Source organism: Macaca nemestrina, chromosome 19 (genome assembly GCF_043159975.1).
Source record: "Macaca nemestrina isolate mMacNem1 chromosome 19, mMacNem.hap1, whole genome shotgun sequence".
Classification (NCBI taxonomy): domain Eukaryota; kingdom Metazoa; phylum Chordata; class Mammalia; order Primates; family Cercopithecidae; genus Macaca; species Macaca nemestrina.
Window position 1 is genome coordinate 7410019 of NC_092143.1, and position 20097 is coordinate 7430115.

Here is a 20097-nt window from a genome sequence, read left to right on the forward strand (position 1 = left end):
CCTGTACCTAGAGACAGTGACATATGGCGTGGTATAGGTTTCGTAAGTTGTATTTTCATTTTGGATTTGGTGATCATGAAAATAATGTCTTGGATTTAAAACTGTGGTTTCATGAAGAATGTAGTGTCAACTGTCATGCTTTATCAACATAAGCGATGCTATCCATGTTTCTGGCTCTATTTGAGATGACATAAATGGTGGCACTCAATCTGTTCTTCTAGGTTTTAAAGCCTTTTTGTTCCCTGTGTTTTGTTCTTTGCTTTTTGTTTCTTTAGAGCCACCATACTGCATTTACAGAATGAGATTTCATTGCTGTGAACAACTGAATCAGAATGGAGCTCTTGGAGATTTTTCCATGAAGTAGGACAGGTTAAGGATGGGCTGAGGCTTCTGTTTTTACTCAGATCAACTAGAGCAAAACTTCTGGGGAAACCTACATTTGGAATATGAAGGAAAGCTGGGACCATAAAAAGCAGACTTGGAAAGCTTACATGACAGCACAAATTGACATTGTGTGACCCAAGGCCATTGCCTGAGTGACGTAACTAACCCTCTTCTAGAAAGAGGCAGTATTAAGGAAGCCAATTACTTATTGAAATAGGAAGCGGGAAGGGATTAGTAATAATTTAGATAGCATTTAGTGAATCTGAAGCCAGGCAGGCTGTAGTTGTCATTTTGGCTGAATTTTTATTGAGTGGTGTCATTCAACTGGTGACCTGGGGAAATTGAAGGCGGAAGAATTTCTCAAGTCAGCTTAATGATTTATGTTATAAAGCATTGCGAGAATTGCCAGGGCTCTGCAGTGGACTGACACTGGAGATGAAATTCCGCCTACCAAGTCATCTTAGATAGAGAGATGATGGTCTCCAGGACAGCTGTGAGGAGCACTGACTTTGAAATCAGATCTGACTTCAGTTCTGGCTTTTCTTTTCTATGCATCAAGTCAACTTTGAACATAGTCCTTTATATTCTCGCTCTCAATATTTTTAACTATAAAATAAAAATAATACCAAGTAACTCATAGAATTGTTTGAAAGACAATTACCAAATGCATATTTATGAATTTTTTGAGTGCTTATAAGATCTCAACTATCGAAAGCTGTTGTTTTTATTAGTTTGATCATGTGCTCTTTAAAAACAAAGCATGCTTGGTATACGTTATTGGGAAAACAAGTGTCTCAGACTTAAAAACAATTCCCTGAAGTTTTTAGGTGGGTGCACAAAATTCCTACCTATACTATGTCACTTTTTTCAGTTGATGAAATTTAGTGACTTTAGATGAGGCCAGACTTCCAAGTGGGGGTTGTAGTTATTTCTAATGTCAGTCATAGAAAATGTCAAGGCAGTAATAGCAGCAGAAAGGCCTGGTGGTCTCTATCACTTTAATGAATTTATCACAACCTGCAATCTAGATATAATCTCACATTCTCAGAAACTTTATATAAACACATTGAGAGTGTACCCATCTCTTAGAAATGAATCACATTTGCCAAGCTAACAGGAATGAATATACATATATACATAATATTTATACATACATATGCATACTAAATACACATATACATTTTCATTAAGAATTCTGAGAATTACACAACCCATTTCTTCCTGCCAGCAAACACACCTGGGTGGGCAGGTTATAATCAAAACATTGCATAGTAGTATGGAATCCAGATATTGAAGTTTAGATGTATAGCATGCATATTTAATAAATATTGAACCAAATGTTTGATAATTCATCTTCCTAAACACAGATTGTTTCTTCCAGTGGTGGTTTAGCCTCCACACTGCCATGGGTTCCAGTGTCCAGTCTCCTGGTTCCATCTTGCCTGACTGGCAAACTAATTTGTGTAGGCTTTTATCTCCAATTCTTTTTCCATTTCCTTTTATCTGAGTCTATGACTTTCTTTTCTACTGAACTTAAAATAATAGCCTTTCAATCCGAAGCTCTTGCTGTTCATAGTAGCTGTGCTTCTAAATTCCCATTTGTACATGGGAACAGCCCAACTGGAGGTCTTGTATGGATATGGAGGATAGGGAGGCAGAGCAAGAAAGAATACCATAGAAATGGGCTTAAAGGAGGCCCTTCTCTTTCTCCTGGCACATTTTGATGAATCCTCACTTTTTGGTTTACTGACTGTTATTTTTAGAGACTGTGTCATTACCCAGGTCCACAGTGCAGCGATGAATCACCTAGGATTCTAGTCTAGCATGCATAAGAAGGATTGTGAGCTTGAGCAATAGTCAAGGAGAAATCAGCTGGTCAAATAATGGGGTCTGCAAAGGACAAGAGTGAGGCTTGTAGAAGGGCCAGGGGGCGCAGAGCCTTGCGAGCACCTCGTGGACGATGCCCTGAAGAGCTCTTCTTTCTGTGTACTGAGCCTCTCCTCTGCAGTATGCTATCCCAGTTCAGAAAGAGAAGTAAGTGCAGAATCACCCAGAATGTTAAAAGTTACACCACGGAATATTTGATAACTCAGACAATTTAATAAAAAATAGAAGACATGTCAAAAGTGTTTATTGTAATAGAATTATATTGTTTTCTCACTTAAAAAGAGCCTTTAAACAAGTTTTAAATCAAGTTTGTTATATAAAATCAAATGACTAGAAAATATGCTGTGTAACAAGCAGTTTGAAACAATAACAGTTACCTCAGATAAGGGGTAGCAGGAAGAGGGGAATGAGGAGGATTTTAGGGGCCAAGGTGGAGTAAAAATGGACTCAACGTTATTGATAATGCTTTAATTTTAAAAGAATAAGATATTTTGGTATTACTTGTATAAATAATTTAACATCAGAAAAGAAAAAAATAGAAAAGACTTGGTAATTCTTAATGAATTTTTAGAAGGGGGAATACCATTTTCCATATTTCATATACTTTTTTACTCAAACTAAGAATGCCTTTTGAGCAGAATATAACACTTCCCTGGAGCCAGCTGCCTTCTTACCTAAATTTTCTTTGCACTTGAAAATATAAGGAAGAAAATGTAACCGTATCTACTGTAGTCCTCCTTCCACTGGCATGACCCAGGCACTGCCATTCAGATGCTCTGCTCCTGGAGAAGGTAGCCCTTCCAGTCTCTTTAATGACAAGTGTCTTTTGTTGGTCTTATAGTTTACCTCCTAGTGGGGAGATGTTCTGTCCTTGATAGACATAGCATGAGATGCTTATGGACTTTTCTTTTTTCGATGATAGTTTTCCCGTACTAGTTTTAAGGAACAGAGTTACACATATCCCACTGGAGAAACTGAAATTAAGGAATAGACCTCAAAGTACCAAATAGATGAGGGTTGAGTTGGGCATTGACATTGAAGTGAGTGTAGGTATTAAATGTATTGAAATTATTACGATACTTTGTACTTAAGTAGCACCTTTCATCTGGGGAGCTCAAAGTGTTCTAGGGACTTTCTGTGCAACTCCTAGCCACCTCTCAAGCTGCGGGCTTGATGGACTTCAAAGGCAAAGGGAGAAATACACTGCACTGCAGTAGTGTTTTAAAAGGATTTCTATGCATATTGAATGAAATATATTATTAAAATATTGTCATGGATTTAATGTTATTTGAAATGTTCGGTGCAATGGTTTTCCTCTTTGGATCAGAAATGTGAATATATGTGTGTTAACCATTTGGAAAGTTTCTGAATTTTCTTAGCTAGATAATCAGAGTTCTGATAAGTGCTCTGGTAAGAAAGAAAAAAAAAATCTGTGTATTATTTATTCAACAACTAAAATTTCATTTGAATTTTGCACAAAAATATGAAAAAATAGAAAGTTTTAGAGGCTAAGATTAAAAGAAGACTTTTTATTTTTTGAGACATCTCGCTCTGTTGCTCAGGCTAGCATGCAGTGGTGTGATCTTGGCTCATTACAACCTCTGCCTCCGGGTTTAAGTGATTCTCTGTGCCTCAGTCTCCAGAGTAGCTGGGATTCAAGGCATGCGCCTCCACATCTGGCTGATTTTTGTATTTTTGGTGGAGATGGGATTTCACCATGTTGGCCAGACTAGTCTTGAACTCCTGGCCTCAAGTGATCCGCCCACCCCAGCCTCCCAAATGCTAGGATTACAGGCGTGAGCCACCAAACCCGGCTAAGAGAAGGACTTTGATTTTTTTTTTCCACATAAAAATAAAAGATTGAAAACATTTAGGTCAGTATGTATTGTCTTTTTAACTATGACTTGGTGCAAAAGTACTTGTGGATTTGCCATTACCTTTACCTTTAATGGCAAAACTGCAGTTACTTTTGCACCAACCTAAATGTTATATTTACACTGCTGACACAAAATATTCTCATTTCTGTCCTAGCAGAGGCTCTTAAATGGAAAAGGTAAGGAGCACAATCACATTTATTCTTGAGGCATGTTTTTCAAGAAATGAATTTAAAAACTTGAGAATCACAGCACTGAGAAAATTACCAATGTGTGGCAAGGTGCGGTGGCTGATGCTTGTAATCCAAGCACTTTGGGAGGCTGAGGCCTGTGGATCACCTTAGGTCAGGAGTTCGAGACCAACCTGGCCAACATGGTGAAACCCCGTCTCTACTAAAAATACAAAAAAAATTAGCTAGGTGTGGTGGTAGGCGCCTGTAATCCCAGCTACTGTGGAGACTGAGGTAGGAGAATCACTTGTGTCCAGGAGGTAGAGGTTGCAGTGAGCTGAGATCATGCCACTGCACTCCAGCCTGTGCAATAGAGCAAGACCCTGTCTCAAAAAAAAAAAAAAAAAAAAGAAAAAGAAAAAAAGAAAAGAAAAAGAAAATTATCAATATATTGATATTTTTGAATAATCAAGATATTCATGCGAAGGTGATTCCTCCATCTCTCACTTTTTCAGACAGCCCATGACTTGGCTGATCTTATCTGTATAATAGTGGGCTCAGGAGGAGGGATGAGGAATGAAGAGAGAGACAGAAATCTTGTTTGGTCTAGGTGGGTGTTCAGGAGAAAAGCTGAGAGTGGGAGAGAGAATTTCCAGGATTAGCTCCCATCTGTGCAGAGAATATTGAAAGCAGTGGCAAAGGAAAAGGAAGATTTTTAAGAAGTTTCCCATAGAGAAAGAGTGTCTTCCGGCCTGCGCGGTGGCTCATGCCTATAATCCCGGCACTTTGGGAGGTTGAAGCAGGCAGATCGTTAGGTCAGGAGGTGGAGACCATCCTGGCTAACACAGTAAAACCCTGTCTCTACCAAACAAAAAATTAGCTGGTCATGGTGGCATGTGCCTGTAGTCCCAACTATTCAGGAGGCTGAGGCAGGAGAATCGCTTGAACCTGGGAGGTGGAGGTTGCAGTGAGCCAAGATCGCACCACTGCACTCCAGCCGGGGCAACAGAGCGAGACTCCGTCTCAAAAACAAACAAACAAACAAAAGTGACTTCCTCATCCTGTTTCCTGGAGAGGTGGAGAAGAGTGCTTAGGTGTGTTTATATTTATTTGTTGGCTAATCATGGGACTATGTTTTAAATAGGGTACCTCTGAGATTGGAACACATGGGGTCCCAGATAGATTTCCATTATTGATACATGTTTTCCTTAGATTAAAAAAGACCTTGTAGTTTATTTCCTTCGACCTTTCTACTTAGAAAGCAAGAAACCGGAGGGCTAGAGAAAATGTGTAGCCTGGATTCATGTACTCTATAAATATTAACTTATTGCTTGTGTATCAGTTATATAAGCATGGTGCTGATACACCTTCTACAAAGTGTTGAGATTATAACTTTAATTAAATCACATATTGCAAGTAATTTTAGTACAGTTATATTAAGAAATTTAATTAAGGGATAATACTATGTCACCCGCGTTTCACCATTCATTAGTGTATGAATTTAAAATTCACCTTTTCCATGTCGTTTGAAATGTTTTTCCACTCGCAATGTCCAAAGAAACAGTGGTTTTTCATCTCTCCTTCTACCTCTATTGTAAAATTCTGCCTTCTCAACCCATCTGAGCCTGAAGTACGTGATTCATTTCCTTTTCTTCTCAAATACCTATTATTACTGACATAGTCTTCTGTGTGTACCATGCTCTCATTAGTTGAAACTTGTGGCTCACATGGTAAATACTTAAGGGGAAAACTTTATTTCTCCTAGATCTCCCATGAATTTTCGTGCTCCCTAACACCCAGTTCTCTTTGGCTTTTTCCCGTGATGCCAGTTCCTTTCACTCACCTCCCATCCCATCCCTCTATTCAGGGCTGCTGATCCCAGGAGTACACAGGAAAGACACTTAGTTGAGGCAGAGAAATGAGCTCGTCCCATGAACATTCAGATTCCCCAGAGCAGGGCTCCGTCCAGAAGTGGGACTGTTGACCAATCTACAAAAAGTTGTTTGATGCACTGGTAGAGGCCTTGCTTGGGTCAGTCGTAAGATTACCTCTATGTCGAATCCCATCATCAAATAACCAGCACCCACACCCTTCACTAAATTTCCCTAAAGATAAATCGTATCATTTGACAAGAGAAAAACTCAAGAAACCTGACAAAAACAAAACAAAGAAATAATTGATATACTCAGTCTCCAGTTTGAACTCTCATGTGACTCAATGTCTTTAGTTACTGGGCTTCTTGGTAAAATCTTCTGAAATCTCTAACATTTAACTCATTATTATGTATTCAAGAAACATGCTTTTCATTATTATGTATTCAAGAAACATGCTTTTCAAATTCCTAATGCCCTGTATATTTTTCCTAAGAAAACATTGAGAAGTCTATTCTCCTAAACACTTTCATAACATTTTGCAGACAATTTGAGGCATGTATTTATTTAATTATTTGAAAACTAAACCAAGGAATTATAAACAACCCATAGTGTTCTTTGTCTTAACCAAAATATTTTTCCTATTATATTTTATGGTTTGTATGCCATTACAACTACTTAAGTATAACTCATGTTAACATTCTTAACGTGAATGCACAGAAGACCTTGATTTCTACTAGGTGATATTAGCCACTTAACACTTATTTAACAACTGTTTGTGGATCCACTGTGCTAACACTGTAGAAATATAGTATCTACAAGACCCTAGCTTTCATACAACGAGTTCATAGTCTGTTAAAAACTAGAAGTCATATACAGTAGACAGATAATGTACCCTTCCCCCAAGATGTCTACGTCCTAATTTCTGGAATCTTTGAATACGTCAAGTTCTATGGCAAAGAGACGTGAAGGTGGAAAATTGTATCAATAATGCTAATAAGGTGACTTTAATAGAGGGAGATTATCTTGGATTATCTGGGAGGACCCAGGTCACTGGGTTCCACACTGAGAAAGAGACAAGGCTTTCTCAATGTGGAACGAGGAGGCAGTAGGGTCAGGATCGGGTGATGTGATGTAAGAAAGACTCCAGCTGCTACCGTGGGCTTTCAAGATGGATGAAGGGGCAGCAAGCCAAAGAATGTGGACAGCTTCTAGAACGGAAAAGGTTAGGCATGACTTTTCCCCTAGAGCCTCCATGAAAAGGAACACAGCCCTGCAAACGCCTTGATGTTTAGGCCAGTGAGACCCATTCAGATTTCTGACATCAGAACCTGAGATAAATTCCTGTTGTTTATTAAGGTTCTAAGTTGTGGTAATTGTTAAGGCAACAAATAAGAAACAAATACTGATTTTATTTCCTAAAAGTGAAGTGCTGCTGTAAAATAAATAAATAAAAACCTTCAAATTTGGAAATAGTTTTGGAATTGGGCAGTTGACAAAAGCTGGAAGAATTTTGAGAAGCATGTTAGAAAAACGTCTATATTACCTTAAAGTTACTGTTAGTAGAAATATGAATGCTACTGACTCTGGCACAAGGATACAGAAGGAAGTGAGAAGCATGGTAGAGAAAACATGCATGTCTTAAAGAATACCTAAATCTTCATAAACAGACTATTTGTGGAAGTATGAAGTTTATAGGTGCTGATGACGATAGCTCAACAGAAAATGAGATACGTGTTTGGAAACTGATGGAAAGGGTATATCTGTTATGATGAATCAGAAAGCTTAGTAGAATTATATCCTTGAGATATATGGATAACTAAAAAAGCAGAACATTTATGCAATTAACTTGGATATTTAACTTTAAGGAATTTATTGTCAATTACAATCTAAGCCCTCCTTGGATGAGATTGGAAAAGCCTGCCCTAGAGAAAAAACTGAGCTGGACAACTTTTTGCTGATCCCCTCGAAAGATCAAAAGATCAGAGAATTCAGTCTCACAAAAGGCTTTTTGAAATGATTAGGAGTGTGACTCATGAAGCTCTTCAGTCAGTCATTTCAGCAGAAGCCAAAAATAGGATGAGATTATCTAGAAAAAAAATTCTATGAAGAAAATCTTTGGCTAATGGAGTGAATCTGAGGACATACACAGGAGACACACATGGTTCTTGAGAATGTTACATCAGCATAAACATTGCCATCTTGACCTGAAGGAGACAGATAAAGATTGAAATGGAAAAAGGGTGTCAGAACTTTCAAATGCCTACAAGCAAGAAACATGCTGACGTAACTACTCAGCTGCAGGTGCGCTACTGTGTCAGTAGGCTGACTCAGAAGGCAGAACCTCAAGTCTACAGGGTGGAGAGTTAAGCCCCGAAGGTAGAGCTCAAATGGCAGAGTATAATCTCAGCCCTTGAAATCAACTGGAACTTGGCAACTGTATTTCAAAACTGCCTGGAACTGGTGAATTTCTTTCTTTTTTAAATTCTACTTTTTCTTATTTTGAGCAGGAATGTCTGTAGATGTTACTGTTTGCCTGCCCCACCATTGTGTTTTTGGATCAAGTAACGTATTTCTTGAATTTTGTGGTTCAATGATGGAGAGAAATTGTGTCTCAGAGTGGATCACGCCCAGAGCCTCACTCATACCTGATTTTGATGATGTAGATGATGTGATGTGGGTCTTTTGAGCTGATGAAATTTGGGCTTTGAGTTGATGCTGTTGAGACTTTTGGGCAACATGGGTTAATTTATTTCATCTGTGGGGTTGATATGAATCTTGGTGGCCAGATTTAGGATTGGTAGGAAGAAAAACGGCCCATAATGGTGTCTGCATTTTAAGTCTGGAGCCTGTGAATATGTTATGTTACACGGCAAAAGGAAATTAATGTTGCCGTCAAGTTGACTTGATGATAGGGACATTATCCTGGCTTTTCTGGGAGGGCGTGGAATAATATAGGCAGCCTTCAATGTGGAACAAGGAATCAGGAGTGTCAGTGCCAGAACGCACAGTGTGAGAAAGACTCAAATGATCTCCGTTGGTTGGTTTTGAATATGGAAGGGCCCATTAGCCATGGAATGTGGCAAGTCTCTTGCTGCTGAAAAAGGCAATGGAAGCATTCTCCCCTAGGGCCTTAGTAAGGAACACAGGGAACACAGCTCTGCTAAAACTGTGATTTTATTTCAGTGAGATAGATTTCAGCCTTCTTATCTCCAGCACTATATGATAATAAATTTGTATGGTTTAAAGCCATTACATTTCCAGAGTTCATTACAGAAGCAAAATAAAAATAATTACAGCATGCAAGTAAAATTCTTAAACATATAGTAAAATTTGAGGAGTGATACAGAATGTAAATAAACAACGTAAGGTTTTACTGGTGGGATGGATGGAGAACATAATAATTTGGGTCTACCATTCCGAACTTTGAAATTACCTTGGTTCCAAATACACCAAATCCTGGATACACCGTTCTCCCCTCTGGACTTTCCTACACTTAAATTAAAAATCTGTATCTAGATAACTGTATGTGTATATCTTTTTATATAATTTGATTTTATATGAATGCCATTTGTATGCATAAATATGGCTACAACCCCAACAGAATAACTTGCAATCCTTCTCAAAGATGTGCATGGGACAGTGGCATTTTTGTTTGTGGCAATAATAGCTATTTGTAGAACCTGGCACTCTTTAAGGCTCTGCCTCTTCATGGCATATTTGCCTGATGCCTTTGCTTCAAAAGAGCTATGCTGTCTGTTCTCACTTGCTCAGCTGGCTAGCGTCCCACCATTCCACAGCTCTGCTGACTAGCTGGAAATTCTGCTTCAGTGTGTCTTCATGGCATTTTCCCTTTCCAGCTACTTTCAGACACCTCGCTTCCACTCTACTACCCCAAGAATCACAGAGTGATTACAATAAAGTATGACTGTTCACAATCAGCAGGGCATATGCCCACGAAAGAACTATAGTTGACTTTTTTAAAGCAGGAGGATATGTTAGTCATAAATATGTCACTTCTCTTCTATTTTCTATTCATCATACCCAAAATCAGAAGACTGTTCTATTCCCTGGAAGTTTTCTTCAGAAATTTGCACTTCAAAGCCCCAAGAGTTTTCTGTAAGTAATTCAGAGAGAAATGCACTTTTACAGGGGTGATACAAAAATCAGTGCCACCTTAAAACATTCTCCGACCTCTGTTTTGCTTTCCCATGCAGTCTGAAAGGAATGCGTACTTCCTTTGGCAGATTTGGCGGGCAAACAAAGTAGAATTTGTGGAATGCTCAGTGGCTATCCTGATGAAATAGGAAGGCACAGATGAGGGTTGCCATGGCAATGATAAGTAAGATCTGAAACAGAGAGGATTTCCACGGGCATAAAATGAACTGGCCTTTCAGATATCTGCTGTTGTAAATAATAGGTTAACTGGTGGAAAAATTATTTCTAGCTTTTTTGCATGTGCACATGACTTTCTCCTAATAATTACCGTCAAGTAATATTTGCATCTCAATTTTAAATAAAAAAGATTATTAAAAATAATACAAATATGCTTATTTTCTGTTTAGAAGTGTTTTATCTTTGACATTATTTCAATTTTGTCCATTTTATTCTTTCTTTCACTTACGTAAGCAGGGGCTATGCATTTTTTTCTTTTTTTTTTGAGATGAAGTCTCATTCTGTTGCCCAGGCTGGAGTGCAGTGGCATGATCTCGGCTCACTGCAACCTCCTCCTCCCTGGTTCAAACGATTCTCCTGCCTCAGCCTCCCCAGTAGCTGGGACTACAGGAGCACACCACCACGCCCAGCTAATTTTTGTATTTTTTTTTAGTAGAGACGGGGTTTCGCCATATTAGCCAGGCTGGTCTTGAACTCCTGACCTTGTGATCCACCCAGCTTAGCCTCCCAAAGTGCTGGGATTACAGGTGTGAGCCACGGCGCCCAGCCGCATCTCTTTTATTGACAACTCCTAGGCTGTGGCTGTCCTATGGTCTCCTGCTTGCTCCTTTTCTTGGCTCTTAATCAACGTTGTATCTTTTGACCCAATCAGCCCCAATCTCTCTATTTTTGGTTTGCTCTCACATTTTCTGGAAAAAAGTCCAGATACAATTTCGATCTGAACTATTTATGAGCCTTCAGCATAGGGGACAATGTAGTGATTATATGAATAAACGGGGTATTTAGTTTCCTGTTAAACATGCTGGCACTGACATTCATGTTCATTGTGCTAGACTTTTCAGTCTCTAGCTTGAATCGGAAATAGCTTTCTATTCTAACAACAATGTATATATTCTCTTCTAGACTGCAAAGTAATACGCCATACGGGCCAACTCTTAATTTAAGATAAAAATGGTTATAAAAATGTGATTTGCTCTGTTATTTGCAGTATCCCACATTTAGTGTATGGTTTGGATGAAATATTCTTTTATACCTTGTTCTAGAACAGTTTCTCAATGGTTTTAAGTTATTTTCACTGTAACCTATATTTCCCTAGAAGGGAAAAATATTACTAATCCTTTGGGGCCATACTTCACTATACACACTTCACTAAAAAGAATTTATTTTGAGTTTTGCCATTAAAATATGTTACATGATGCTCTGTTGTTTTGAGACATATTGGCCAGATGCCAAATCATTGTTGTGGTCTATTTGTGTAGGTCTTCGGTTTTTCATATTTGTATAAACTTATATTTTTAGTTTCATATAATATTAAATGTCAGTATCATATACCATTTATTTTTCTGTATTGTATATGTTAAATATACAATAGTTTCATGAAACGTAGTTAAACAATGACTGCACTGTTAGGTTGTCTGAGGCGGAATTCTGGCTCAGTCACTTTCTGCCTATGACTTTGAGAAGCAGCAATTGACTTAATCTCTCAGAGCTCCAGATTTCTCGTGGGATCAGCACTTGACAGAGAGCATTACGGATTTTGCTACCTGACGATGCAGTCAGGCTACTGATATTACTTCACAGGTGGTCACATGAGATCACATTGAAGCCTCTGCTTCATCGTTTCATAGATTCATTCAACAACAAGTTGCTGACCCATAATTGGTCATTAAATTATTACCATACACGAAATGTTGAGATGTTAGAATGGTTGAGATGCAGCATCTGCTCTTGAGTTTACAGTGTGTTTATACACAGTTTGGTGAGCGCCATGGCATGTGTGTAATGTGGGGTGCACCTGGAGGAGAAGCAGGCAACACTGGATGTCATATAAGACCTGCACTTCAGTGGTGCTTCCCACAGAGCCCTCACCGTGTCCTCAGAATGGATGAGGTGTGTGGCGTGCTCATGTAGCTGCAGCTCCATCACACCCTTGTGAAATGTGCTGCAACCAAACATTCTTCCTCTGTGTGGACACCAAGCTTCCTGAAAACAAAAAACAATTAAAACTCAACAACTTCAGTTTACATCTTTAAATTTCCAGTGCCTCATCAGTGTTTAGCCACAACTGATGCTTAATGAAATTTACCTGAATGACTACCTAAATGAGTCAATGAATGAATAAATGAATAAAATGAAATAAAACATGTAGAATGAGAGAGATGCCCGATACGAAAAAATCTGTTGATGCATATCTGGTAGTGAAGACCATTTGAAAAGTAGGTGTGTAACTTTGAAAAGAGAGGAGGTTAAGGTAAGACTGAAGTCTGATTCAGATTATGAGCAACTCTGGAAATCATGCCAGTGATTCAAACATAATTTTAGAAAGTGTGGGAAGTATATTAATGTTTTAAATTGAATAGTGATGTTTGAGGCCTCTATTGTAAGAGTGCGATTTATCAGCATGTGGATGATGAATTGAGTAGAGAGACAATAAAGGAACAGAGAAAATAAGACGATTATAATACAATTAAAAATGATGCAAGTAAGAAATTGTTAGAAGTAGTGTTAACAGTAGTGTCTGTGACAATGTCGTGAAAAAAGAAACTTGCTATCAATAAAATTTAGTGAGATTAAGTCTGTGTGTTGAGGAAGAGAAGTAGAAATGACTGTGGCTGCTGTTCTTAGTAATTTGGTGATTGGTTAATGTCATATATTTTGCAGGAAAAATAAAAGAATGAAAAATGTTCTGTTCACTTTTAAAGATGTTTCAAGAGACGGAACAATGAGATACCTTTGTGAGCATGTCAGATATTTAGAACTGAAACAGAGAACAGTGGCCAGGGAAGGTGGAGAGGGGAGCTTATTGGAGAACTAAGTACAAAATTCCAACTAATAAGATATCCACATATTAAAATAGAACATTGCAAAAATCACAAGCATTCTTGTACACCAGTAACAGACAAACAGAGAGCCAAATCAGGAATGAACTTCCATTCACAATTGCTTCCAAGAGAATAAAATACCTAGGAATCCAACTTACAAGGGATGTAAAGGACCTCTTCAAGGAGAACTACAAACCACTGCTCAGTGAAATAAAAGAGGACACAAACAAATGGAAGAACATACCATGCTCATGGATAGGAAGAATCAATATCGTGAAAATGGCCATACTGCCCAAGGTAATTTATAGATTCAATGCCATCCCCATCAAGCTACCAATGAGTTTCTTCACAGAATTGGAAAAAACTGCTTTAAAGTTCATATGGAACCAAAAAAGAGCCCGCATCTCCAAGACAATCCTAAGTCAAGAGAACAAAGCTGGAGGCATCACGCTACCTGACTTCAAACTATACTACAAGGCTACAGTAACCAAAACAGCATGGTACTGGTACCAAAACAGAGATATAGACCAATGGAACAGAACAGAGTCCTCAGAAATAATACCACACATCTACAGCCATCTGATCTTTGACAAACCTGAGAGAAACAAGAAATGGGGAAAGGATTCCCTATTTAATAAATGGTGCTGGTAAAATTGGCTAGCCATAAGTAGAAAGCTGAAACTGGATCCTTTCCTTACTCCTTATACGAAAATTAATTCAAGATGGATTAGAGACTTAAATGTTAGACCTAATACCATAAAAACCCTAGAGGAAAACCTGGGTAGTACCATTCAGGACATAGGCATGGGCAAAGACTTCATGTCTAAAACACCAAAAGCAACGGCAGCAAAAGCCAAAATTGACAAATGGGATCTCATTAAACTAAAGAGCTTCTGCACAGCAAAAGAAACTACCATCAGAGTGAACAGGCAACCTACAGAATGGGAGAAAATTTTTGCAATCTACTCATCTGACAAAGGGCTAATATCCAGAACCTACAAAGAACTCAAACAAATTTACAAGAAAAAAACAACCCCATCAAAAAGTGGGCAAAGGATATGAACAGACATTTCTCAAAAGAAGACATTCATACAGCCAACAGACACATGAAAAAATGCTCATCATCACTGGCCATCAGAGAAATGCAAATCAAAACCACAATGAGATACCATCTCACACCAGTTAGAATGGCGATCATTAAAAAGTCAGGAAACAACAGGTGCTGGAGAGGATGTGGAGAAATAGGAACGCTTTTACACTGTTGGTGGGATTGTAAACTAGTTCAACCATTATGGAAAACAGTATGGCGATTCCTCAAGGATCTAGAACTAGATGTACCATATGACCCAGCCATCCCATTCCTGGGTGGGTACCCAAAGGATTATAAATTATGCTGCTATAAAGACACATGCACACGTATGTTTATTGCGGCACTATTCACAATAGCAAAGACTTGGAATCAACCCAAATGTCCATCAGTGACAGATTGGATTAAGAAAATGTGGCACATATACACCATGGAATACTATGCAGCCATAAAAAAGGATGAGTTTGTGTCCTTTGTAGGGACATGGATGCAGCTGGAAACCATCATTCTTAGCAAACTATCACAAGAACAGAAAACCAAACACCGCATGTTCTCACTCATAGGTGGGAACTGAACAATGAGATCACTTGGACTCAGGAAGGGGAACATCACACACCGGGGCCTATCATGGGGAGGGGGGAGGGGGGAGGGATTGCATTGGGAGTTATACCTGATGTAAATGACGAGTTGATGGGTGCAGCACAGCAACATGGCACAAGTATACATATGTAACAAACCTGCACGTTATGCACATGTACCCTACAACTTAAAGTATAATAATAATAAATAAATGAAAAAAAAAGAAAAAAAAATAAATAAAATAAAATAAAATAGAACATTATGTGAGTTCAAGCTAATACTCTTATCTAAGCAAATTAGAACACAGTGTCATGTATTTTGGAATTTTACATTTTATTCAGTCCTAGCCTCTTATCTTACAAACAATATTTTGGAATTTTACGTTTTATTCAGTCGTAGCCTCTCATCTACAAACAATCTTAGCAAGTTAGCAATTGGCATCATTTTTTTGGGGGGGATGGGTAGACTGACCCTAAAAGTACGTTTTATATTTTAACGTAAGGGAAGAGTTTTTCCTTTGTCCCATGCTTGCAACCTTCTCCTACAGAGGGACTTTTTTTTTTTCTCTAAATTATGGCAGTAACTACTTTCCCGAGGCTGTTTACCAAAAAAGGAGATTTCTTGGTCTGTGTTGGAAAGGCACAAGGGTACACATGAGCTACACTGCATTTGAAATGACCAAATCTTACAGTAATATTTGGATTAGTAGTTCATTTTTTTTCCTTTATAACTTTGTCATGCTTCCTTTTAGGAATGGCCTCATTTATTTCTACCTACTTTTGAAAATATCATAGTATCTGTATTATCAGGATGATTTCAGATATCCTGCAAGATTTGTGGAAATATATTTGGTTCAGGTGTTAAAAAGGAGGGTGGTAGAGAAAAGAGTCACTTTTTTTCTATTCATTATTTCCTTGTCATTTAGACAATATTTGCTTTACTCCTTTATCTGTTGTTTGATTCTGTTAGGATTTACACTAATTGCAATTGCAAGCCATAGCACTGTAAAGTTAGCAATATTAATGAGCATTGACTACAATTTAAATGATTGGCATAAGAACGGGTAAAATATTTTGGAAAGTATTTTTGATACATATATCCTACATATTTACAAAAATAACTTCTTTCTGATCAAAAATGTTTGGTTTTCTTTATTAGATTCAAACACCCTCTCCCAGATTTACCCATAAAATTGTCCAGCAGAATAATATGTGATAAATTAGGCACTCAAAATTAATTCAAATGAAATAATGGTATAATTAGGCAGTGATTTTTGCTTTCTAAAAATCCCATTATAAGAAATTCATCTTAATAAAAATAATGAATTATTGAGATCTTATTATATGCCAAGTATTGTTCAGAGCACTTGGTATGCATTGTTTCGTTTTATTTTACAGCATACCTATGAGGTATTATTGCCATCTTTATTTGGGATTAAAAGACTTAAAATGTTTAAATGATGGACCCAGATTCATCTCTCTAGCAAAGCTGAGATTTGAACACAGAAGTGCATATTTTCACGCATTGAGCTATCCCTTTGTCCACAAGTAAATGCCTATTGGCTTCAGGCTTAACTTCTCAAAGACACCGATTTGTTCAATCTTTGTGATTTTATTGGGGGGATTTCAGTTGTTCTCAGTGATTCTAAAATTTATCTTTGCTTTATGCTCTTAACATCTTTGATACAACATTAATAATTGTCCCTATATCATGATTTAAGTCAAAATTTCCCCCTGGATTTAAAAAACCTTAATTATGGTATTATTGACTTCATCATTGGTGGCATCATCATCATTATCATCATCATCACCATCACCATATTAGCCATCAAAAATAATAATATTAGCAATAACAGTGCTTATAAATTATATTCCACGAGTTTATTCGAAACTCATAACAATAATATTCTTTGTTGTCACATATATGTATACATATAATATATAATATTTATGGTAGGCAAATAATTCTCTCAATCCATATGTTGTCAACTAGTGGAAAAAAATGAATAACAGTGTCAAATACTGAGGTAATAAATGACTTCAGCCTTCTTTATTTTGAACATTTCCCCACACAGGCACTACTCTGCATTTTTGTGTACCTTAAAACAATTCATTTAAAAATAATATTAAACTGACAGAAAAGTTGCAAATATGGTGCAGATATCTTCCCTCCCTCTCGGGAAACTTCTGTATACATTTTACTTGTTTGTTTTACTAAGTGGAAAAATAGCATCATTCAGCTTTACCTAGTCATTAAATTTCAGAAAGAGCTAAATGTCTTTTTTCTTAGTCACATTTCCTTGACTATGAATTTCGAAGTGGCACAAGCTCCTGGTGTAGTTGTTGCTGGCAGGTGGCAGAGCATGTGACACAGTAAAACAAACACAGCAGATAAAGGAAAGCAGATTTGGAAAGTAAGATGGATTTTACCGGTGATTGGGCCATTTCAGGCATGCTCCATCAGTGAGAATAAGGTGACTTTTTTTTTTTTTGAGATAGAGTCTCACTCTGTTACCCAGGCTGGAGTGCAGTGGCACAATCTCAGCTCACTGCAACCTCCGCCTTCAGGGCTCAAGCAATTCTCTTGCCTCAGCCTCCTGAGTAGCTGGGACTACAGGTGCCCACCACTACACCCAACTGATTATTGCATTTTTAGTAGAGAGTGGGGGTTTCACCATATTGGCCAGGCTGGTCTCAAATTCCTGACCTCAGGTGATCCACCTGCCTCAGCTGGGGTTGCAGCGCTGGGGTTGCAGACATGAGCCGCCGCACCTGGCCAAAATGGCCTTTCTGAGCTTGATTTCTCATCTGCCAATTGCTTGTTATACTGCTTGATCGAGTTTCTCAATGATTAAATACGATTCTGTAAGTGTAACCTGTTCGAAAGGATCCCATGCAGCTTCTTCTCTCGCTGTGGACCTGTTGATAGACTGGTCTCAAAAGCCATTTCATCCTGCCATCTCAGAAAACACAAATATAATAGCAAAGTCATTGATCCAATGCAAATTTTGCTCAAGTTTCTCAAGAACCTGGGTTAGGTAATTACTTCAAATACCAAAAAACACATTTCCTATATATATATATTTTAAACACAGTCTGGCCATCAGCCTGGCTTCAGCTTCCTCCTCTCCATTCCCCTGAAGACCAAAACAATAGCTGGAAGAAGAGCTATCACCAAAACAGAAACCTGGCAGTTAAATAAACACCTGTTGTTCTTCAGGCTTATACTGCTAATAGGGGCAAAGAAAGAACTCCCTCTTTTGAAAATTACATAGTAGAGCGCCCAAGACTACATGGATTAGTGGCACTCTGCAAACGGTAGTTGACAGCCTTACTTTTAACTATTTGATCCTTGCCATTCCCCTGTTCTGCTTAGTGTGTACTAAGATTTTCTTTACTGTACTATTGTGATCATTTCTAATGTCGGTCACTCTACCTGAATCCCTAAAACAAATACTGACTGGTCTCACTAGGGAATTTACCCTACTTCACCTTACTTTAAACTTCAGCCACAATCTTTTATCTGAATGGTTGGTTAAGTCTAAGAATACAATTTCCAAGAAGTTCTTTTTTTTTTTTTTTTTAATCTCTGAGTTTCCTGTTGGAGCAAATTCAAATTTCCTGTTGGGTTATATAATGCATATTTTGTGGAAAATTTCTCTAGGCTACTAACAGGCTTTTTAAGATCTTTATAAATCATCCTCAGTAATTGCTCTCCTGTCGCTCATATCGTTGGAAGGATGGTCCTTGAAATGTGAGATACCTGACTGGCAGTCAGCGATTTGTTTGTTGCAATGTTTGTTTGCCTTTAATTAGTGCTCTGATAATGTGGATGATGGCTTCTGATGTAGGTCACGTAACTGCCCGCATGTAGCAAATGGAAAGGAGGAATTGTGGTGAGCCCGTGGGAAGCTTCCATTTCTGCACTCTCTCACTTGTCTGCCAGGCATTCCTTATCCTCAGTTCTCACCTCAGAATCTTATCTGGTGTCTCAATCATGCAGATATTATTCTGAGCTAGTGTCCTCACTGGAGAATGTCCCTGTCAACCAATCCTTACTGATGAGGAATTTTACATAATGAGGACTTTTATTCACTCCAGCTAGGGCAATCTGCATTTTAAATGAGGATTTGCAAAGAGTGAAAACTGTACTGGTTTCGAAGGAATTAAATGTGGAGGATATACTTCTAGACTATAAGACAAGCTACAGAGAGGCAGAAGCAACTGACCGACATCATCACAGTGTTCTTTAGCTCCTATAGTACATGCATTCATTCACTGGATCTTCATTGAGGACCTACTGTATATTAGGCACTGGAAGCAATGGATACAAAGTCTGCCCCTGTTCTCCAGGAGCAGCAGACAAACAGAAAATATAATTATGGTAAATACAAAGGGCTGTGGTTAAATTTAAGACAAAAAACTTGTAACATGTCTTAAACATGCTTGAAAATTTGGATCACAGGACAAGTTTGCCTCTTCCCATTTTTCTGTTCCTTTCATGTAGATATTACTCTACACTCTATACCTTGGGGAGGGTGTCCGCACCTTTCATGTGACAAGAGTTAAAAGAAATAGGCATTTTACAGGCAAACGAAGAGTTTTACTGAAATATGAGAAAGTTATCTCACCTTCAAAACTCATGTACTGACAGGCCCTGGATCAAGAACTTGTTCATGTGACCTTAGGAGTCCTTTAGCCACTTAGACCTCTGTTTATCGAAGAGGTGCATAGAACTTTCTGTCATCCAAGAGTGTTGCAGCTTCAATATTTTAAGATTATAGAATCGTTCACTATTCCATTAAAACTGCTTTTAGGAACATTTATTCCTTGATTTTTCAAAACAAAATTGTATCGTTTTTCCTGTGTTCCTGTTTTGTAGATGAATCATTCACATTTTGGAGTAGTTAAGTGGCTTATGCACATTGATACAACTAATATCCAAACCCACTCTTTATAACTTTGAATTGTGCGTTGCTTCTTTTTGCTCATACAGGGATTCAGATTCTTCATTTCATACTCAGTAGAA

The 20097-nt window shown here is 38.0% G+C and overlaps 1 protein-coding gene across 8 annotated transcripts in view; it reads left to right on the forward strand.

Annotated features, from left to right (window-relative positions):
- LOC105489347 (neuropilin and tolloid like 1) overlaps window positions 1-20097 on the forward strand; it is a 126394-nt gene that overhangs the window by 10074 nt on the left and 96223 nt on the right. The window contains exon 5 of one of the 8 annotated variants that reach the window (XM_011754100.3): window positions 276-9876. The exons of 6 other annotated variants lie outside the window; for them this stretch is intronic. In XM_011754100.3, coding sequence (XP_011752402.1) covers window positions 276-364 — 89 coding nt within the window. In that variant the 3' untranslated portion in view covers window positions 365-9876. Of the gene's footprint in view, window positions 1-275; window positions 9877-13242; window positions 13564-20097 lie in introns of those variants that run through there. One more of the 8 variants, XM_071085186.1, reaches the window with a different exon arrangement.